This window comes from Mycteria americana, chromosome 2 (assembly GCF_035582795.1).
Source record: "Mycteria americana isolate JAX WOST 10 ecotype Jacksonville Zoo and Gardens chromosome 2, USCA_MyAme_1.0, whole genome shotgun sequence".
NCBI lineage: Eukaryota > Metazoa > Chordata > Aves > Ciconiiformes > Ciconiidae > Mycteria > Mycteria americana.
The window spans coordinates 41591898-41615972 of record NC_134366.1 but is presented as its reverse complement, the minus strand read 5'-3'; the positions used below and the strand labels follow the sequence as shown (position 1 = coordinate 41615972).

The window sequence follows — 24075 nt, the reverse complement described above, 5'->3', positions numbered from 1 at the left end:
TTCGCTTCTTTAATTTGTTGTATTACTGATTTTAACATAGTTATTAAGTACAATTTTTATATAATCTCACATGGGTTTCCCAGTTTCTTAACCACGTATGCATTAGCACACAATGATGCAATTCAGAGTTTATAAGAGAGTAAGAACAAAGCTTAGGTAAATGTAGTGTTACCTAATATTAAAATATTGAAATATGAAAATATGAAAACTCTTAACCTATTCAACTCCTTTATAGAATGACATGGGAGGAACAATCTCAGGACCAAACAAACCCACCTGATTTTGAACTTTCCAGAGATGAGGAAGACCACCTGGAGAAGGTCACAATTGCACCTGAGAATGATGATTCTAAGCACATTTCAATTTTTTGCTCTGCATGTCAACAAACAATATATCCATACCACCTTCTTTATCATAAAAAAACCCACAAAGCCCTAACTTTGCTGGGCTTTGATAGCCCACAAACAAAGATTGACAACAAAACACTTTTGGCTCAGAGACAGAAACTAATTTCAAAATTGACGAAGATTCCTAAATATTCTGAGACACATAGGCAGAAGATTGATTATTCATTTGAATTCCTTATGGATAATCACACTCCTACATCATATTGTGATCTTGCTAACATTAACAATCCTAGTACTTTTAAGAAAGTCAATAATTCTTTAATAAAAGCATTATCAATTTGCCAAGATAAAAATTCCACATGGCAGGGAGACATGGAAGACAGATATATTGTGCTCGACAACTATGGAAAGAGGTCAGATACATGTTTTCTGGGGTTAGTTGATGGCTCTCACGGTGTGACAGCTGCAGAAACAGTTGCGGCAGAGCTTCCACTTTTATTTCTTGACCAGCTTGCTCAAACAGATTCCTCCTACAAAAAGAGTAAGGAAGAACAGCAAATTCTAGATGCTTTTGCCACGGTAATAAAGGCAGATTACAGGGAAAGAGAGAAGATTTTCTCTGATAAACCGGGCAATGACGAGACCAACAAGACCAATACTTACGAATGGATTCACAAAGCGTATGCCAAGTCCTTTTGGCGAATGGACAGACTTTTACGACTGGGAAGGAATGAGGTTTCCAAAGTTCGCTGGAGTGGCTGTTCAGCGGTTACCTGTTTGGTGGAAAGAATCCCCAGCAAAGAGACAGATGGCACGGAGAATGAAGAAAGCAAGCGTTCTGAAAACAACACGCATAGTCCATTAGCCAGGACAGCCAAAGGTGTTGCTGGGTTACTGCACATTGCTAATATAGGTACGTACATTCCACACCAGGATTTTTTTTTTCTCCACCCAATAAAAGAAAAAATAAGCTAATCTAGAGGTTTGTTGGCAGTAGTTATCTGGAGATAAAAAGCAGCAATAGCTTTAACTTGACAACGTGAAGGAGACATGATAAATTCCCTTACAAGTGATACTGGTATTAGACAATAAGTATTAAGCTTGTTAGAGAAGTAGCTTCAATATGGTATTTGAGTTAAAGCAGTAGTCAATTTACTAATGTGAAGGACACTGTTAGGAAGCATTCCATAATACACAAGTGACCACTGTAAGAGTAGTAAGGATTTTTTTTTTTTTTTTTTTTTAAATCAAGAGGAAATTTAAGGTGTCATCATTTTAGGACAGGCAATCACAAATCTTCTGATTTTAGATCTGGTAAACCCCTTGTGTCAATGAAACATGCTTAAGACACTCTTTTTATTCGTTTGTTTCATTGAGACTAAGTGCCACCACATTTTGCTACCAACAAACTGAAAACATGATCTGTGGGGATCATCCAAATTATTGATTTCTGACATAGGAATTGGTTGTTATTTACTGTTGTTATGGAAGATCTAGTCAGACCCGTTTCCTTATGAAGTAGAACCCTGCTTTGCCTTTCTATAGTGTAGAAAATCAGTTATTAATTACAATCAGAAACACTGATACATTCCTAATGCTTCTCCACCCAGCCCTGCTGCAGCAAATACTACACAAAGCTCTCGCAGTTCTTTGCACCTCATTATATCTTCCCACTTGGTGAGTTTTGTTACCAGTTAAGTTCTCTTGTGTACGTAAGACAGCTGTAAGATTAACAAGGAAGATGCTTGCTTTCCCATAAAGGAGTACACAAGCAGAATTATATAAAAAAAGCTGCTGGGTGAATAGCTTCAAATGGATTTGTGTCTACAGTTATATTCTCTAATGTCTTCCAGTCTCTGCTTGAAGCACATGCCCAGCACTAGAATACTTTTTTATCACTCTCCCTAGTGCATTAGTAAGGAGTGTGCTAACACTGCAACTTTCCATCAACAGGGGCACTCTTTCCTCCTCAGATGAGTGTATTCATGAAACTTAAGACTTCTTCATATTCCTTCATATGAAATCTGACTGAAATTAATCAAGAGGGTCAAAGATCAGTAGGGAAAGGGAAAACTATTTTAGAGGCTTCATTTTTTTCAGGATGCAAAAAAAGATCATATTCCATGTTTGGAAAAACTGATCACAGATTTAAAAAAAAATACGTTTTTTTTCTTAACAATAATATGCAATCCTCTGGCAGTCTGAGGAACACTATAAACCAACTTGAACATGCACCGACGCTGAACTAAGTAACTGTGGTCTGTTTCCCCCTCCCCCTTCTCCTCCATTCTCCCAGCACTTGTTGCTACAGCCATACTTTCTCTACCTGAAACAAGCATTTTTGCAGCTACCTGAACTTTACTGTTACAGGTATCAAAAGTGGTAGTTTAGCGCTAGCTCAGATATTCATTCTACACACATAAAAGTTGTAATGTTTTCAGACGCATTTGTTTTCACCTTATTGGGGAAGAAACCCATTTTTATTACAATGAGCTTGAGAAGTAAGATGAAGGTAAGAAAATTTGGTAGAGAATTCACCCAATCTAAGTTTTCTGGTTCTAGTTACCTGCCTCCATCCTTCCCTCCCAGATAAGGTTTTATGCTGGCTGCAATTAAAGATACTGTAAGCTCAAGCTCAGCTAATGAGTTAAAGCTTGAAGTTGATCAGAGATACTTTAAGCCTTTTATGATTAAAGTCCACATTTTTGAACCACTGCTAAATACACATTTATTTAATCTAATACACTGAATTTTCCACCAAATGTATCACATCAAAGAAAGATTTGCACAACATCAACCTTCATTTTCCCCCCAGGAATGTGTTCTTACAGAAGCATAGACACGTTCCTTCAGCACGAGGTAAGCAACTGAAGAAGATGGTCACATATGCGGAGCAGGAGATGGTGGCATTGGCCAGCTTTGTCTTCTTCATTTAGTCCCACATGGATAAGTCAACTAGTTTTTGTCGATTCTTTTGCCCTGTCTCTGGTTTGCAGACAAGAGACTTGCATCCAAAAGCCACTAGATTTTACTCTTTCTTGCAGTCAAATTGTTCCACATGGGTTACATTATGCCCTGTGTTAGGGTTACAGCTGGTGGTCTTACTCCGAGGGTTGAAAGGAAATTTTAGACAATCTTCTAGCTCTCCATGGAAATCAGCAGAAGGAGGGAGCAAGCACAAGGAAACATTCACACAGCATAACTTAAGGCATCTACATTCTATAATCAATAAAAAAAAGGTGCCTCTTTCAGTTAGATATTCTGAATCACCTTCTAGAGAAATCTGCCTTCACACAGACTACACTTAGCTGTCTCCTACACTAGACAATGCCAATACTGCCCAAGAAATACAACTACTGTATAAGCAGCGCCTACTTATGAACACTTTTCAGAGATCTGTGCCCTAGTCTAGCCAGATGATATTAAAAATACAATATAAATGAACATACAGCAGCCAGCTTCGTGTCTGGAAAGCTACCATCCCACTCAAGTTGCTTCTGCAAGACATCACTTTTGCCCTTATGCCAACACATGGGAGGAGACCAATAACCTCCTCTAACAAAAAAAAAGTCTTCTCCCAGCGTAGCCACAGAAGATCTCAAACAATACATCACCTTGTTTCAGAGCTGCTTTTCTGTACGCTCTGCATTCAAGTCTGACAAGACTAGTCACCTGCAGTGTTGCAATTTCTAACACTTTTCATTCTCACCCTGAAGATTTCAAAAGTGTTGAGGGAAAGGTAAAGTACCTATTCCTACTAAAGGAAAGAAGTTAGTCCTCAACTTCTCATGATGACTGTGAGAACTCTTGCTCCCTTGGGTCCCTTAACCAAGGAAGAGATTTAAGGCATCATGTTAGTAAACTGTAAATTCTACACGATGTCCAAATTATTTTCAGGTACTAGAAATTTTACATGGCTACAAATAGTCTGAACCTGAAACTTGATGAGTTCATTCAGCCATAACATTTTGAAAGCACACATTCTCCTAGGAAAAAAAAAAAGTATTTGAGAAAAATATGCACTCTTGCTTAAAAACCAGCCAAGGTGCAACATTTCTATCAGACTGCACTTTAAACTGAGTGAAATGTCACTTAAGACTCCTCATAAGAGTTTAGTTGCAGTCAGAAGAATAAGGTTCTGGAATAGTCTTCTGAATAATGGGAGGGAAAAAAACCACAGAAAACTTTGCTGTAAAATAGAACCAGATTCATTGATAGACATATTGTTGTCTGTGGCAGTAGATAATTGAACTATGACCTTCATTTTTTTCCTAGTCCTTAGCAAAAGGCTAACTGTTAATGTAAGAGCAGTATCTTAAGAAAAAAAAAATCAGTATGCAAGAATTCAAAATATTATCTTTTTAAAATTTTAGGTAATGCACATGCAGTCTTATGTAAAAATGGAAAGAGTCACTGCCTCTCAAAAGAGCACAGCACTTCCAATGTAATGGAGAGAAAACGCATACTTCAGAATGGTGGAAACATCAGCACTAATGAACCAGACGGATTAGTAGAGGGGTACCTGAGAACTACCAGGGGTCTTGGACATCACGGAGATCCAGTACTGAAAAGATCTGTTATACCTGTACCTCATACTGTATCTGTCCCTATCGATGACACTTGTCAGTTTCTTATTTTAGCTTCTAATGGGCTTTGGGAAGTTTTGGACTACAATGAAGTACTTGCATTAACTCTAACAACATTCACTCATTATTTGAGAATGTATGAATGTGTTCAACAAAACAGGACTTCTCCGTATAAATGTCAGTATTTGATGCCCCTCACTGAAGACAACTTAAATGACTCAAAGGCTATTAATGATCTGCAAGATAGAATAGAGATGCTGTATTCCAATAAAGACATTTTTCTCACTGACTCAAAAGGCAACCTGAAACAAAATAAGCCAACATGTTCTAGGAGGAACTATTTGCAAAGTGAAGATGGAGTTCCTAAGGAAAGTGATGACCACAAAAATCAAGCTGATCCAGAACTGTCTCTTTTCAGTAACGATGAAGTAAATTCACAGAACAGAGAGATAAAACAGTCCAATTCTAGCACACAAGGTGGCTCTGAAAAACTGAAACAGTTTGAGGACAGAAAAGTTTATCTACATAACAGTTTTCAGCCACAGTCACAGACTGCAGAGCAAGAAGAAACAGACACTGACACTTTCTGTGCAACAGGTCCAAGTTGCATCCATAAACAGCTGCGAGAAAATGTACTGGCAATAGGGTCTAAAGACATGAAACAGCCCCAAGAAGATAAAAAAGCATGCCTATCTAATTATGACTCAGGTCCGCAACTGGCAAAAAAAATGGACTCCAAGATACTTTGTGACAAACCTGCAAGTTACACTGGTCAAGAACTGCTAAAGACTGTATCACCAGTGGGTTCTAAACCACCACCACAGTTTGGTGAGGACACAAACACATACCTGTCCAACTGCGAATCACAAACTGCAGGAAGAGGCAGACTCACCTCTGAGAGACTCTACGACAATGCAGCAAGCTACATTAGTGAACAACTGGTAAAGACTGCGTTAGCTGCAGGTTCAAGAGATAATATTACTATTTTGATTGTACTTCTAAATGGATGTGACAAGATACCACATTACGTCAACATTTAAAAATTTATCATAGGATAACTGGAGTGCCACAGTGTATATAGTACAAGCTTACATTTAGCTGTGTCATGAATTTACTTGTAATAATCTTAAATGCTGACCCATATAGGAAATCAGACATTGTCTGGAACTGTGTAAATGCAATAAAACCTTCTGAAACTCTCAATAAGAAACAGTAATCAAAAAACCGTATTTTTTTTAAACCACTTTATTCAAACCTGAGCACCTCAATATAAAACTAAACACTGGTGAACTGTCATTTTCCTTGCTAAACCCAGATTACTGCAAATTTAAAATCTGCACAAGTAAGTTTCTGCTATCAGTTCAACATTTAAATAGACTAATTCATCTCTTCTGACACACTTGGTAGATTTCATATAATGAAAATAACTAAAAGAATTAGTGCAATATACTGGACAGATCAAAATAAAATGTACTTTGGAAAACAAAGTTGCAAAGTTCATTACTGACAGACAGCAGTACTTATGTTACAGATACAGGAGCATCATTTATTACTGTTCTAGCCATAAAGGAAGAACTTAAAACCCCCTGTGATTAGAGAGGAAAAAAGTTAGCTTTAAGTAACTGTACATTCTGTATACCTTTAAGCAACTCTTAAATATTACAGAAAGTATTAAACAAATGTAGACTACAATGCAGAGTACCTATTTACAGTACATTAATATCCAAATTTAAAATCAAGTTGGATGTACATAATCATTAGTGCACTATTTTCTTCCTTAGGGGAAAAACATAAACTGTAATAGCCAGCAATGATCAAAAACAAGAAAGAAGTCACAGACACCGAGTTTGTTGTGGTTTTACTTGAAGAGCTCTTACAGTTTGTAGAAGAAAAAAAAAAATCCTAAGTCATAAAGTTGAATTTACAGGTCTGTACCCTCTGAACAGATTAGAAATGAAGTTAAACTTGATTTATCACTAATTCCTTTAGATAGCTAACTGGGTTGATATAATTTACATACAGTGTACCAACTAAAACTCCACTTTCCTGCAAGCATAGGGTTCTTAAAATTGTTAATGCAAGTATTATTTGTAATTAAATTATTAAACTATGGAATGTATAACTAAACAGTAGATACCTGCAGAAACAACTGGTTGGATCAATACTGTGAATAAGTTTAAGTAATTTTTAGACCCTGTTTCTAAAAAGGTTTTAAAGCACAATTGAGAATTATGAAAAGTCCCAATTCTATTTATTATAACAGTAATCAGTATTGAGGCTACAGGAACTGGCCAATTAGGTCCACGGAAAGTAGTTCTTCTACACCCCTAATGGTAAGTGATTTTTAAAACCTTTCAACTGAAGGAAGTTTATTCCGCTTCCATCTCTCCTCTACTGCTGAAACATTACAGCCAGTGGTGGATACATGCATGTTAAAATTTTAGGTCAAAACACCCCTCTGTATCATGAACTTGACTATTATCGTAAGTCTCTTCGCTGTTTGGAAGCTGTACTGGGCCAGGTTAAGCACTCCAATTCCATGGTTATTAACAGTTAGGAAGCAGAAGACTATTCAGAACAGTTTAAAGCAATTGATGTTTTAGTTACTACAACATTGACTCTTGGGTGGTTGCGTGGGTTCAGTAAGGTCTACTCCTCTTCCTCTGGCAGAGTTGGCTCCTGCATTCTGTGGTTCATTCTTGGGTAATTTTTTTGCTATAAAATCAACAAGAAATGAGAGTTAAAACTGAGATTGTACTAAGATTAAGTCACCTGAGTACACAAACAGTCAACACTTTCTTACTCTAAGCATACCAATATAATCACTATAAAATCTGATTTGATTCAGTGTGTTGGTCGTAAGAGAACTTAAGACACTTAACTTCTTAATGATTAACTACCTTATGAGTTTCAAGAGTGAAACGCATTAGTAACTTGAGCAGTAAAATGTATCTGCACAGGTATGCTATGCCAGTAAATGATGGCTCTTGTGGGAATCCACCTACACAGAACAGGCTTTAAGATCAGGACATTAGCGCTAAAAGATAAAGACTGAAAAGGCAGGAAGCACAGACAGACATGGATCAAATTACTGCCCAGCTATCTAGCCAGAATAAGTATTTGCATACAACATATAAAATGGCCCTCAGCACTAGATCAAGTCTCTCCTTTTTTTCAAGCTGTCTCTTCTCTCCAGCTCTTATGAGTCAATTGACTGTGATAATTTGTTGTCCTTGTAGCTCCAGGGTACCTCCTCAGTCCCAACATGAAAAATAAGGGTGACAAATGTTACCCTTCTGAGCAGTACCTCCTGCTAGCAATTTTCTGATGGAGAGAAAGTCAAGTTCTACACAAAAGGACTTCTGTGGGGCTGTCTTGCCCGTTACCAGGACCCAACCACCATGTTCTACAGTTTGGCTGCATGCTTTGACTCCAAAATAATTACTTTGGCCAGCTTTTTAAAGAACGACTTTTCCTAAAAGGAATGAAATGCCAAGTATAACAGCCAGAAAACCAGCAGAGTACACATCAACAAAACGTGTTGTGGTGCTAGATAATCTCAGAGTGCTAGGTAATCTCATCTACGCTCCCTTTCCCACAAAAGGTTTGACCAGATGATCTTTTGAGGTCCCTTCCAACATGGGCTGTTCTATGATTCTGTGACAGAACCCAAGAGTTCATGTGGTACTAAGCTGCTGAGACAGTACAAAGGGACAAAGCACCAGTAGAAAAATGCCTTCAGAGCACTGTCGTTTTGGATTCTAGGTACATTCTAGAACTATAAATTAACATGATTTTTTTTAACTGGAAGTTCTGAATGAGCTCTAAAGCAGTCAATTTACAAGCAGTTGTAGCTTGCATCCCTCAGTTCTGTCCATGTTCTTGTTTTTAATTTTCTCCCATTTCTGAAGATCATATTTACACATGGTCCTGAGAACTGCATCTATGTTGTGCAAAAGACCATTCCAAGTTCCATGCAATACTTATATCCTTGTCAAGATTTCCTTTCAGGGTCCATTGCTGCAGACATCTTGTTCTGATGCACTGACAAAGCTAAATTTCACCCATCGATGTGAAAGAATACTCACATGAACAACCAACCTCGCAGACAAAATACCCAAGTACTAATTGGGCATGGTTTCCTCAAATTTACTTTGTATACTTCATTAAAATATGGAGAGATAAGAATTATTGTTGATATAACAAATTACCAAAAAAATATCAGATTTTGGGGATTATTTTTTCCTTTCTTTTTTAAACAAGATGCAAACTGCAGCTTTAAACAAGTTAATTTTAAAATTTCACCAGAACAGTGTAACCGAGCTTTTCTGTATCGTTAAATTCATGCCTATCTTGAGCATTTATGAGAAAAATATACTTTCCACTCATACAGTTATGTGTTTCCCCCCCACCAAGTATTTATAGTTAACATGAAGCAAGTACTTGTTATAAAGTGTTGCTATAGTGATAATTTAATTTTCATCTGCTAGAAGATTGAACCACACCACAAATTACCTTCTGCTTTACTGACTTGGAAAGCAGAAGATAAGAGCTCTTTAGAAACATTTAATTTTGATAGCAATGCTGTCTTTCACAAAAAGAAGTGGGGTAGAGAGGTCACTGTAGTGCGAAATATGAAACAGATTTAATAAGGTTATTTGACACTATACATTACTATTCCCTAGTAGCAGAGCCACTACGGTGATTAAGGCGATTACTAAATAGGTTGGTGACCAAGCTAAAAATGCATGCTTTTCCTCCACTTTCAGAATTTTATTAACAATGAAATACAATTGTGTCTATTAATGGAATTCACAAAAATTCTTAGTAATTTATACTTACTATTACATGTTAGCATCTTTACAGAAATCCCTAAGATTATGTCAGGGCTAAAAATATATAGTACATTTATTTTTCACATGAAGTGACCAAGTCCTTTACTTATACTTGGTCAATGAATTTAAGCACACATTGTCATCTTTGGCACAACTTCTGGATTTCAGATAGCTGCATTTGGAATTCAAACAAAATTTTAACACAAAAGCCTATTTAGCAAATATTTTGTTTAGACTAAAATGAATATTTGGCTTTTTTTTTTAAGCAAGTCCATTATCGTTCTCCCATTTTGAAATGTTTCCAGCTTCAATTACCATGGTCTCATAAAAAGGTACATTATTCCAGGTTCTGCACCTGCCCAAGGCAGTGTGGAATCTGCTGCAAACAACATATCATCAAAAGGCACACATTTATACACTTTCACTTACATTCTTACGCTAATTTAACAAATGCGAAGTACATCTTACAATTAAGAAAAGCTGTGTAAAGCTTTTTATGGTTACCGACACCATGGGAAAGGTGGTTTTTTGTATATAATAACTAAAGCTTAATTTTGCTTGAACTTGAAGCAGTACAAGTTTTCATCATGGAATCAAAACAGGTACACAGAACTTGCTGACAGAATTCAAAAGTAACCTAGCTTAGCTATTGCATGTTAATCCAAGTGTTTTGGTGCTTGACAGAAGACCTGTGCAAATGTGCTTCAAGTAAGTTTATCTGACTTCTGAACATCAAAAAGGATCTGAAAGGGCCTAAGGAAACTTCAGTGCCATAAATAATTTAGGTGAAAAACAAAGATCTTGGGTTAGGAAGATTGTGATGGTACTATCTCATGAAAACAATTCCCTTAAATTCTCAGTTTGTTCATAAACTCACCAATTGCCATGAATATTTCATTTACGTTCATAGATGTTTTGGCAGACGTCTCCATGAACAATAAGCTGTTATCATCTGCATAAGCCTGTGCTTCCTGCAAGTTAAAATAAGAATGCATTACTTCATTAAAAAAATAAATAAATCACACAATCATTACACATTGTACTTTTATTATTACTAAGGAACAATTTCTATACCATTTTGAAAGAAAGTTTGATGAAACACTCATGTGACAATGTGTTATTCATCAGCTATGAAGAAGTTACAATTCCATCAAGCAGCTAAACATTTAGAAATACAATCTTAAAAATCCTTACTCATCTTAAAAATATCCAGATGGAAAAAGTCTCAGGCAAAACTAAATAACAAATACCAATATTTATTAAAAAGACAACCCTGATTCAGAACACTAGCTGCAATAGCAAGAATGAATAAGCTCCAGAAAGTGCCATCAAATGTCAGAAAGTCTAGTATTACCCTGGAAAGAAGGCAGTTTGTGAACTATCTTGAATCTTTCAACCATTGAGGCAGATGGATCAGAACAGTTTCATTATCCTGACAGAAACTCACAATTATAAAATAAATAAGCAGTATTAAATATCTTCCCATGTTATCTCCCTTTTCAGTCTGAATTTTGATCTGAAATACACTTTTATAAGAAGTTTTCTATTTTTGCTACTTCTGTTAGCCAATTCAGCTGAGAATCCCCAGCTTCTTATGATGATGTAACTGCCTTTGCATTCAATAAGAAATCTGCAAAAAGCCAAACTACAGAATACCTATGATGAAAAAAATAATCTACAGCATTCTATATTAATTTAAGTGACATCTGCCAAGATCTATGTAACTATATCTGAGATAACACATTAACAAATACCTAGAAATCTAAAATATGCTTTGTAATGAGAAAGGATTGTCAAGCCTGCAAGGAGCCCATAAATCCACATTAACAAAAACCCGAACATTTGAAAAATATTAAGATTGTAATTGTACAAAAAATAGTAAAGGTAGTTCTACCTTGATAATTCAATTTTATTAAGTTTTTGACTGCACACATGTATGAATTTTTTGTTAAATATCACGATTTTTCACAAAACAGAAAGGTCTTCTGTCACACAGCTTTACATTACAATTGACATGGAAGTATAAAATCAGAAAACCAAGTCATTGAATTCTGGCAGAAAAACACCTGAAATTCTGCTAACCTTCATAGTCCAACTCCTATAGTTACAAAAGGATTCATTACTATACACAGCAGTATCTCACACAGTGACACCAAATACATATTAAAACTGTAAGAGAACTAATGACTAATAAATACAATCTTAATTCAAATTCAGCCAATCATGAATGAACCAGAACCACCTGCAGTAAGTTTTACTTGCTTTGGCAGCTATTTTCTTATGACTTGGTTAAACTTTCTGGAAAATAAAATATAGCAGTGAGAGCACAGATATATCCACTAAACCAAAAAGAATGCCATGAAAGGCACAATTAAAACTTGAACACTGCAACAGTATAGCCTAAGCAAGTTAAGCACATCAATCAGCTTCATATCATATGATAATCAAAATTCTCCTGCTCACAAGTCTGAGAGAATGGTTTGCACTGAGAGTTACTGCTGTCTCATGCATTGAAACTCTAGTTACTGGTAATTTCGGGTGGAAGACAGGAAGAGGTCACATCAAAGAACAGAAATTCAATTAGCCTTAAAGAGATGCAAATAAATTAGTTATTCCTTGAAGTCAAACTTAATTATTCAAAATTGCTACATATAACTTATACAGGAATAGATTTTTCAGTAGTATGTATAATTTAGTCTCAGTTGACATTTATATTTAACAGCATAACCTCTGTAACAACTAGCTAGGCAATGCGTATAAGCTCCTCATAGTTTTACTTACTTCTATTCCAACAAAATACTATTTCTATAAACAGAAGTTATGTACATACCTGGAAATCCACAGCTCTCTTGTTAGCTAGATCAGCTTTGTTTCCTGCTAAAGCTATTACAATGTTAGGACTTGCTTGTCGCTGAAGTTCTTTGACCCAATTTTTCGCTCTGGCAAAGGACTCCTGTTAATGATTGCAAAATGATGCAACTGAGTTTTATCATCCTTTTGTACTCACCTGTTATCCCAATCTCTGTTATCTATACTTCAACCAAAAGGCCAACGCAAGGCTGCTACCTTTGTCCAAAGCCACAATCCAACTTGCCAACTGAGCTCTTAAAAATGAAACATTCCTACCTTAGTTCTCAAATGTGCTTATTTGGGATAATGCTGAAAAAGTAAGTAAAGATGGGAAGATCTTTATGTAGGCAGAGTAAGGAAACAGAAGGGGTTAAGAGAGAAAATGGGAATTTTAATTTCTCCTCTAGAAGAATGAAGTTTATAAGCAGCTATATTGAAAGGGTCTCAAAACACTAATTACTGAGCACTGTTTGTTATGGTACAGGGTTTCTGGGTTTTTTGAGGGTTTTGGTTTTTAAGTCTCATTTTACCAAAACCAAGTGAAGCTTATCTGATTTAAGTTCAGATAAAAAGAAATCAAATAACCTTAGGTTTTGGTGTCAATGGCTTGTGCTACCTTTCCAATCCTTACCCAAAACTTACAATAATACAATATTAAAATAATGTCTTCCACTATCAGAAATAAACTGCCACCACCAATGTGGTGAGAGTAACAGCTCAATTCTGGTGAACTGATTTAAAGGTGAGTTTGAAACACTTCCACAATGGAATTTGCTTTCTCTCTCTTTTTTTTAATACAATAAACCCCCCCTAGAAACGGTCTTTTGGCAAGAAAGGTTTATAGACACAATTTAACATTACATAGTCCAATATGAAATGAGCAACCTCATCTAGTTAAAGATGTCCCTGCCCATGGCAGGGGGGTTGCACTAGATGACCTTTAAAGGTCCCTTCCAACCCAAATCGTTCTATGATTCTATGAAATGATGAATTGATTCACACAAGTCAGTGAGAAAAATTAAGGAAACATTGATGCAAGACTGCTAACTTCCAAATCCCTCTTGTGCCTCCCTACTATAGTACTTACCTCATTTGTAATGTCGTATACCACTATAGCTGCTTGCGCTCCTCTGTAGTACATGGGTGCTAAACTGTGGTAGCGCTCTTGCCCAGCTGTATCCCAAATTTCAAATTTTACTGTTGTATCGTCGAGACATACAGTCTGGGTTAGAAAAGCAGCTACAAAAAAAGACAGAGGTGCTGAAACTGAAAGTCTGCTTGTATCTCTATATTCATAGAAAATTATGTTCACAGAAATGCAAATATAATTTCCTTAAACAATTCAAGTCTACTATTAAAATATAGCAGGTTTGAAGCAAGCATTAGCTGATAGACTGTAACTCTGATCAACACAGAAGTTATTTAAACAACCAGTCTTTCCTCAAGTTAAAGACATAAGAAAGCAGTAATTGGAAAGAATTCCCCCCTTTTTTTGTAATAGTGAATCTGAGTAATCACAAGCCTTCTACATACATTTCATCCTGCTTCAACAGACTATAGAGTACCAGTAACAGCATCCCATCATGCTATAATCCAGCAGTTCAGATATTTACAGTTCTACACATGTACATTACCTGAATAGTATCTTAAAGCCTTGATTTTCAGCTCCTGACAACTCCACCTTAGCTAATGGGTATGGAAGAAAGAATCACTTCTCAAAAGTTGTTCTTAAAGCAGCCATATTTTTTACTTTGTAAGTGATCTCAAGAATTAATTTCAGCACAATTTTGACAGCCCACAGTTTCAGGGAAACTTGCATCCATTGCCACTACAGCTGCATACACTACCATAAATAATGGTCTTCTAATTACAGAAAACAATAAGTAACTTATTCCAAGTCTTCATACTGTTACTCCTAGTAAAGATTTCCCATTCACATTAAGGTACATATTAGAAATACAGAGGTGAGCACCCACACAATACAGAAACCCATATTACAAAACTAAGCTAGAATCTCAATAATTCCTTGGGGGGGGTGGTGGTGGTGGTGGTGGTGGAACACTGAAAAGCAACATTTCTTTCTACTGGCTTCTCTTAACCCTTCGAGTTTTAACTCAGCCATCTGTTCTACCTTAGCTTTTGAAGTTTAAAAACAAGCACACAACTATTACAGTGGTCTGACAAGCTGTCTTGATTACCTTCTTTATAGCCACGTTGTTTGCCCAGTTATAGTACATACACAGCAGAAAATGCAACAATTCCAAGAATTTAGATGAAAGTTTGAGCAATCCAGCATAAATGCTTGGAGTTGTTTTTCCAGTCATGACAGACATTTAGTGAAATACTGTGGACTGGCTTGCCCTTGCTCCTTCCACAAACAAACAACAACAAAATTTTAAAACCTTCTGCTTGATGAAGGACTATGGGAAGCCCCCTACTTGGCTGAACTGGGGACTCTCATCACTAAGCATACTGACAGATTGTGGCTGATTTAAATCAAAGGTCTGAAGAGGCACTGACCCATAACCCTTGCATACCTGGGATGTTACCCTGTCCCACATACTCCAAGACATCATAGCCTATGAATCATTCCAAAACTGCTGCAACTTTCAACTCAACTTATTACAGTAAGCCAAAGGCAAGTCAATCTTGCTTTACAAAGGACACTGTAACTACCATACAGAAGGTGACTAGTCAAGTGGTCAGGTGTTCCTGCTTCAGGGGTATTAGCATCCATCACAGATGAGCAGGCAGGTTGGAGAAGGTAAAGGCTTTGATGTTCCAATGTTAAATCACCATAAATCTCTCTAAATGCTAAATATCCAAGCACTGGTAAAACAGGCTCCTCTTGTAGCTCCCTAAGCAGCCCAGAACCAAAATAAAGAGAAAACAACATACATCCTGCATCGGACTAAGGGCTTCCTCCTCAGAACCAATATTATATTTCTCCAAGGCAGAGACAAGATGTTAAACAAGTGGAATTCGAAGTTCTTAGTCATTATTCTCTTCAACAGCAGAATGTACCTACGCTCCATAAATGAAGGCATGTACTCAGGAAGATGATTAAAACAAGGGTTTTATTCTATGACATCCTCTTGTTTTTGCTGAAAGAAACATTTCAACCACCATAAAATGCCAGTTAATTTCTGCAAACAAGGTAGCTTTCTTCTACCTTGCAAGGACATAGTGAATTGACAATTAATCAGCTGTGTTAATTATCTGAAAGCCTATCATCCTTAACAGCCATACTTTTGTCTTAAGCGACTAACAGGCATTGCTCCACTAGTCTGAAGTGGCAAAGTCTAGTTACCAAACACACTACCACCATCCAACGTCTGCCTTTAACTGCACTCTTTCAGATGTTTTTATTCAGATTGACACTGCACATAAGCCTCTCTTTGTTAAAAGGCCCCTCTGTATACAAAGAAATTATGCCTTAGGCAACTACAAGCTACAGAGTTAGACAGCTTTCTCTACAGAAAACTTTCTCTGAATCCCAACATTGCTATATTTAATATCTCTCAGCTGTATTACATGAAGAGGTGCAAGTTAATACAGAGATTACACTAAACTCTATGTATCTGAACTTGAACTGAAGCTCTTGTTTAACCTTTGTACAGATTTAAAACAGTGTAACAGGGTTTGGGTTATCCCTAGTTCTACCCAGACACTTGTTTTAGTGAAAAACAAAAAACCAAGAAAAACAAAAAGGAGGTTAGATGAATGGGAGATCACTGAAATTGAACAATGAATTTCACTTAATTTTAACAGTGTTTTTTTAACTAAAAAACATGTTGATATCGAGCAGCTAATTCACTATGTATCTTTGAGAATGCTCTCCATATTACCCCATATCTGTATGAGATAATACAGAAACCTTTCACACTAACACTTAGCCTAAAGCCCTTATAAAACACACAAAGACAAAAGTGAGCATTAGTAAGACTGCTAAAGGAGAAAAAAAAAAGTGGTTCTCCATTTATGCTGACAGATATATAAGTACATATAACAACTAGAAATAGGGTAAAAAAAAAGATGCAATGAAATTCAGCTTGTATTTACTTTTGTAAGCTTTGTAGGTTTTTTACATTTCAACAACTGTTAATGTGTAAAGACACATACAGGCCACTGAAAGGGCTTCACATAAATATTACAATGAAACATTTGTGCAAGCAGCAACAGGGAGTACTAGAGAATATTTATCAATCCATAAAATCTGTATTTTGTTTAATTCTGTATGCCATTAGGTAATTTTAGGCTAAGTTTAAATTTATCTGAGAAGGAATACAGCTCAAAGCACAAACAACTTGAACATACAATATAACAGAAGAAATCTGCCGGGGGGGTAGGGGGGTGGGATAAAGTCTGTTCACAGTTAAACAGATTTTTTTTTTTTTTTATTCTAGTAGCCAGCACTTGTTTTGTTTGAAGTCACAAAATGTAAAAGCAGCACATTAAATTCTGTGATTACTAACAAAGAAAGGTATATCCAGAAATGTAGCAAGTTCTCCGAAATCAAAAGCAAAGCCAGGATGCATAAATGACAACACAATCTTTTTGGAAGATGCAGCACTTTGTTTTCATAGAAACTAAGTTCTTAATTCTTATTAAGCAGTTATTTAATGCATTAAGCATACAGCACAATTAAAATAGCCACATATCCACCCACAAACAAGATGTAACATTAAGCCCAGTTTTCACAACTATGCAGTTCAAGCACACATTTGCTTTCTCCACTTGACATGGATGTTTGCTACAGCCTTGTGCCAACTACAACTTTTAGCTTAAAACGTTGTAGTTCTCAATTAGAGACAGAGGGCTCAGATTTGATCCATGCTGTAAATGACCTGTTCTAGAAGTGCCATTACATTCAAGATTGTCAAGGGCAAGGACAATATAAACTCAATGCAAAACAAATTAACAGGATAAATTTCTCACCTCCAATCGTACTTTCTTGAAACTCATGAAACTGTCCTTTTACAAAACGAAGCACCAAACTTGATTTACCAACTGCAGACTCTCCTAAAAGTACTAGTTTGAACTGGCAAATTTTATTTCCAGCATTTGGCCCATTGGGTCTTGTTGCTCCTCGATTAGCCATGCCCAAATTAGAAAGAAGTCCTTTGTTTCAAGCTCTTGAAAGCAAGTTCCAGGATTCAGATCTCAGTGGTGCTTCTGCCAGTAACAACCTGTTTATGAAAAGACAGTGGGTGGTATTAGGTTTACAAACCAAGTAAGAAAAATCTAATTCACTAATGCACTATGGATTACATATAACTTGTCCTAATATTTACCAAAATCAATAGTCCAGGGTACAGCTACCCTCACTGTTAAGATGTCAACTACAGACAAAATCTATGGCAAATGAACCAGTTACCTTCTTTAATACCTAGTCTTCCCATTAAAGCTTCTAATTAGGTCATTAAAATGTTTCTTCTTGCAAGACTTCAGTCTCTTATTCCTTAACATACCAAGATTGAAGCATAACACAACAGATTCAGATGTTCACATTATTGGTAAAATATCAAATGACAAGAAATAATATTTTTTCCATAATTTTGCTATTGCTAAGCAATATTCTGAAGTCAGCACCAGTAAAGGATGCTAAAAAACTGAGCAAATTGGGAAAATTCAATCACCACATCAAGTTCTTTGCAAGTATACTTCATCAATTCACTTCTATCACATACATCAAATGCAATTTCCTTAAATAAAAGTACAGAAGATCTTGACGTACAAATCATGAATACCTTCTCTAGTTAACAATTGTACTTCAAGAAGCAAAGATACAAAGTCTTCCATATGTAGAAAAACAGATTGTCTTGACCAGTAAGAATTCCAGATCACTTTGTGCATGCCACCAGAGAACTATCATATGATAAGTTGCTATTTCCAATACTAGCACGTCCTAGCAGATTAATTTTCACAACAGAGATCTTTGTTAAGAACAAGTATGAACAGTGTATTCCTTAGTCTACCTACTCTTCTTTCAAACTCTTTAAAAAAAATCACAATATTTGTTCATATGGACAGGGAAGCCTTTAGACTTATACTTTTACACACTAAGCAGTGGAGATTAACTCATTTTGCAGGTAGGCATTGCTGTACGAAAGACTAGCATGATAATTTTCTGAATTCCCTTTCCTCCCAGTTCCCAAAACAAAATTCCAAGTGAGCCCACAGGAAATATACCTAAGTGATGGTCACTCTGCTCTCAGTGAGAGAAACATCTGCTTCTGTATTTCTGCTAAAAAAACCCAAACAAACCAACCAAAAACCAGCCTATAACTTTGCCCTACTCCAGTTGATTATTTACTTGAATTGTACACACTTTGTGGGGATACAGCTTTTCTAGCATCTAGGATGCAAGCAAGTAGTTTAGAGCACGTTCTCCTAATGCAGAAAATGGCTTTAATACCTATGTTGCAAAAAGGTAAGCAAACCTCCTACTTTCAAATTACTTCTTGCTCTCTCTTCCTTATGGTAAAGCAACTAAATTTTAAACCAAGCAGTAGTCTGTAGCAATCTTCCCATTTCAAACCACTTAGCACATGTATCAGGCACTTGAGCATTCCAGTTTGCTACACACCTAGCTCAGACAATAAGCCTTCATTGTCCTTCCTAACTCTCCCTTTAGTAAACTCAACACAAGTCCTGAAGAATCTTCTTTGCTGGAAGGTGCTTCTAGCACTCTAGCAGAACTCCATCCTCCACTAAGATATTCCCTTACAAACTAACTTCCATGCAATAAAGTGAATAATGCTAAGATTTCCAACATAACAGTTGAAAACCTGGTATTTTATTTCTCACTGTAAACAGAAAAAAGTATTTTCAACATCTTAAAGACAATCCTATTTGCACATGTTGCTCCTTTTCCCATAGCTCTCAAAATAATTTAGCTTCTTCCAGGTAGGATATTCCAATCCTGTATTCATCCCTGTCTGTCCTGAGTTTGTGTCCTGTTTGACTATTATGATATCCTTAAATCAACTTGTTTTTTTAAATTTTAGTTGCACACGATCTAATAAATATCAAATTTTAGATATATGTTCTTACAAACATCTGAAAGTGTACCACAGTGAAAGAATGTTTCTATGAAGCAAAAAAGCCCCTGCATATTCCACCACCATTATTAAGTACCATAATAATTACATACTAAAGTTCTTACCCATTAAATTAATTTTGGTTCAATAGTTTAGAATACAAGAATGGATCCAGTTATTTTAAAAATACCAAACCTTTCATCTTTTCAGCATAAAACAATTCATGCACAGCTGGTGTGTTGGTTCTCAGGCAAGACTCTTCCCCCCCCTACATGTGCTGCTGAAATACACTTCAGAAGTTGTGGAGCAATTTGGATAAAAATGCATCAATGACAACAGTTAATCTCTCCCTAATTATACAAGTGAGAAAACAGGAAGGCATAGCCAAAATATAGGCAGCTCAGAATACTGTTAGCCATTTGTTTATCTTTTCCTTTGGAAAAGTAATGAAGACAATTAAGTTATTTCTGTTTTAAAATGAAATACATCTGTTTGCTGTAGCATTCTAGTGTGTTTGGATAACCATGAAATAATTAAAAACCCTTTAATCTTAATTCATCCCATGTTATTCTAGACTGCAGCATTAATAAAGACATAAGGACTACATCCAATGACCATGCAAGCTAGTACTCTTTGGAGCAAGTGACTTCTAGATGACACACAGCAAGGAAATCAACACACTACACTGGTTACTCGTTATGACTACTTTTTTGCTTGCTGTTTCCCATATTGAGAGCAAAAGGAGGTATGACAGAAAAACAGGCAAGACTGATTTAAGCCACATAATATCTATTTGTTTCAACTGGCCATTTAAAGTTTTTAGTTATTCAGATTTATATCACTTACAAAACAGTAATTACTACCCCTTGCAAAACTCCTTCAGAATCCGAAGCTGAAACAGGTTGTCAAGAAAAATACCTAATTCAATTTTTACAGACACCCAAGCTACAGAAGCTGTAGCCTTGTAACACTCCCCCCCAAAGTCATTCTAGACACTCAGATACCATGTACAAAAATAACCAACTGTCAAGCTAATAGAGATCCCGCTACCTGAGAGGAAGGCCATCAAATCTCAGAAACATACTGCAACCATCATTCATTCAATAGTCACATCAATACATCTAATAAATTACTAATAAAACCTACTACAGTCATACCACCCCACAGCTCAGGATAAAAAAAAAAAAGCAAGACTGAAAACCTGATAGAGCACATCCAGATGATTTTGATATATTAAAAAAGTCACTAATACCTTCTATAATTGTATATGGAAATCATCATCTTTTGAAGTTTCAGATGATATTGAAACCGTTCAGCAAGTTCACAACATGGCAGCGTACAAACATGAAAAACGAAGAAAAGATTTTCTTAATCTGAAGAGAAGCAGTACTACAGTTTGACATAGCCATTACAGAATGTTTTTGGCCTGTTCTTTTCACATTTGTGAGCTGAACACAGGTGCCTCACAAGGATTTAAAAGTGGATTTAAAAGTAGATTTCAATGCTACAGACCCCATGTGTGCTCCAAGCATCAGGTCACATTTATTCTCCAGTTCCTTAAGTCATCTGTAAAATACTAGCCTTGAGAACCAAAAAAAAAGCACCACACAAGAGGAATACTACATTCAGTACCCTACAGACACACTGCAAATTCAAGTCTTTTTTGACAAATCACTTTCAAGACAATTCTGAACACTTACTTCAAGGGCTTAGCAGCTATACCTATTTTTTACCCTTAGCTTTGGTGAAAATTTCCAGGAAAAGACCCACTAACATCCCCCTCGCCCCACATTTTTGTATGCTAAGCAAGCTTTGTAATCAGTATGTTTGGAATATGGGAAGAAAGAAAACCTTGATAAGACATTTTCATTCATCTACACAAAAGGAAGTACACAACTGTTTGACCTGAACCAAGCTCTTAAACTGATACATATGGAAGTTATGTAAGGGAATTACTTATATAAAAATCTGCTGAGGAAAATACTATGAAAGTTTCTTAGATGGATGGCTTCATATGGATAGAAATGAGGGAGATTTTACTTTTATGGAGTTTAATGTGGGAACTCCATCATATATTAAAAAGCAAGGCTCATTTTGCAGTCTTGAGCACTACAAATATATAGGTCCTTCTGGTAAGTAGGAACTTTCACTCTTCTCATGAATATCCCCCAAAGGCACAGCAGCCCCAAGCTGACATGCCAGAACAACAAAGTTTGGAGCTTATTATTAGGAAAGTACTCCAGTTAATCCTACCAAGTAATTTACCAGATGCTGGGTATTCTCATCACTCTAGAAATTTATAAGCTGCTAGATAGTCTTTGTTAATTAGTTTTATTTATGAAAGAGAAGAGTCATAAGTATTTAGCAGATCACCACACAAATATTATGTTTAAGTCTGTGTACAAAATACCAACAGTCCTAGCCAATACCCACAAACTTAAACTACAAGAAAGCTAATACAGAAGTATCAAAGTAATACTAGTGACAAAAGCCAGCCTACTGAAGAGATTAAGACAGCTAACACTGTTCCTACAATGAATGTGATTAAGTGCATTATCAAATACAAAGGCCACAACAAAAATTCACAATAAATTTAACACTGGAACATTCCACCACTTTTATATTTCAGAGCAAATGACAGTGTTTCTTACCATGAACACACTATTGTACTAATTTCTAATAAATTTTTTCACACTTCATTAACAGAGACAGATCATGAGGCTGCAACCATTATCTACTTTAAACTTGTTTATATTGGACTACCTTGAATGTTTTAAAAAGCAGTACCTAAAAAGCCTTGTTTATTAGGTACTCCTACTAACCAATCTGCTATCCAGGTTTGGCAGAATTAGTGTGGCTTCTTACTGCAGTGTTCAAGACAGTGATACATACAACTATCAAAATGCTTGTCACATGTAAACCAGTTTATACTGAAACATAATGAGACAGTAAGTTAAACAAGTGAATCAACACAGTCACTGCAAAAAAATCATAGCCTTCCAATTAAAGATAATAACCATCTCATAAGCTCATATGAATGATGTATAGTACCAATTGCTTTCAGATAAACTGGTTTATCATACAGGAAATGTAAGTAATGGTGACTGTACTATCGTTGTCTCTAGCCACCTCAATTCAGCCAACATCTACCTGTGACAGAATAACAATACACACAAGCAATCTAGCCTGCCTGCAACTCTGAAGAGTCACTACCAAATTGGAAAAAACAAAAATGCCATGCTTTTTACTTGGTCTGAACGTTACATGGAAGAAGCTGATTAATTTCAGCTGCTTAATTAGCTGTTCAGCCTCTCTTTTCCATCCCCAGGCTCTGCAAGAGGCATAAGGTAGAAAAAAAAAAGTCATTGAAAATGCCGAGAGAATAACCTTTCATGGCCCTATTGGTTGGAACATTTTGATAGTTCTTAAACAATTCAGCTCTCCTCTAAAACATATGAGAGCATAGGTTTGTTCCTCCACTATACTCTAGCTTTATGTCTAGTTCCAATTAAGTCTTATGTAGAGCATACCCAGTACACTAGGCCTGTCGTGATCCCCCGAATGGCGACGTGTTGTCTGAGTATTTTACTTCCCACCTTATCCACCATCCCTCCTGCAGCCGCAAGTGAAAGGGAAAGCGAAGGACCCATCACCCAACCTCCCCTTCCACATCTCACAAGCAACTCGAAGGGAACAACCCTGCCCTCGTAGCTGGACCCAGACAGCGATAACTCACTGCAGGAGAGCCCGTACGCAGGAAAGGATCCCCACTCTCCCCTTCTCGCCGCGGTCCCGGGCCCAGCCCCTCCAACCGCCGCCGCCGCTGCCGCCGCCGCCGCCGCCACCACCACCGCCGCCACCACCACCACCACCACCACCTCCCCTCCCCCGCGGTTCCCTTCCAGGCACAGGAATAAGGGGAAGTGGGAAAATCGGGGGCGCCATTTTGAGACGGGAAGGGAGAGGCCAGCCTCTCCTCCCCGCACGCCAGGCTGCCCACCTCGGCAGCCCGCAGCAGGGCCCAATGTTCCCGCAGGGCCCGGCGGCAGCGCCCGGCGGCAGCGCCCGGGGAGGCGGCCGCCGGCAGAAGGCCGAACAACAAGAGGCCCCTCTCCCCGCGCCCCCCCTCGCCGCCGGGGCCCCCCGCCCCGCCAGCGCCTCCTCACCTGGCCGGGCCGCGGCGGCCGCGCGTGGGGGAGGGGGAGTAGGGGGAGTAGGGGGAGCCGGGCGGCGGCGCGGCGACGTCTGTCCGTCCGGCGGGGCTGGCGGGTGAGCCGGGGCAGGGTGGGTGGAGGAGGGGGAAGAGGGGAGGTGGCTCCTCGGCGGGGCGCGGGCGAGGGGCGGGGGCGCAGCCGTGCCTCACCCAGCCCGCCGCCGACTTCCGCCGCCGCCTCTGCCCCGACCAAAACACACA

At 37.5% G+C, this 24075-nt stretch overlaps 2 protein-coding genes across 6 annotated transcripts; one reads left to right on the top strand and one right to left on the bottom strand.

Annotated features, from left to right (window-relative positions):
* The first annotated feature begins 235 nt into the window (after window positions 1–235).
* On the top strand, window positions 236–5973 carry PP2D1 (protein phosphatase 2C like domain containing 1). The gene is made up of 2 exons (XM_075493127.1): window positions 236–1260; window positions 4721–5973. Exons 1-2 carry the CDS (start codon window positions 237–239, stop codon window positions 5971–5973), a joined length of 2277 nt encoding a protein of 758 aa, XP_075349242.1. The 5' UTR covers window position 236.
* Window positions 5974–6160: 187 nt separating this feature from the next.
* Window positions 6161–24075, bottom strand: RAB5A (RAB5A, member RAS oncogene family). 5 transcript variants are annotated; one of them, XM_075493130.1, is made up of 8 exons: window positions 23828–24075; window positions 22910–22992; window positions 21702–21851; window positions 17557–17807; window positions 13706–13857; window positions 12599–12721; window positions 10646–10739; window positions 6161–7648 (listed from the first exon to the last, which is right to left on the bottom strand). In XM_075493130.1, the coding sequence occupies exons 4-8, from the start codon at window positions 17717–17719 to the stop codon at window positions 7533–7535; spliced, it is 648 nt and encodes a 215-aa protein (XP_075349245.1). In that variant the 5' UTR covers window positions 17720–17807; window positions 21702–21851; window positions 22910–22992; window positions 23828–24075; the 3' UTR covers window positions 6161–7532. The 5 variants fall into 5 exon arrangements, with proteins under 5 accessions (XP_075349245.1, XP_075349244.1, XP_075349243.1 ...); XM_075493129.1 differs by lacking the exon at window positions 21702–21851; XM_075493128.1 differs by lacking the exons at window positions 21702–21851; window positions 22910–22992 and having other exon boundaries at window positions 23828–24074.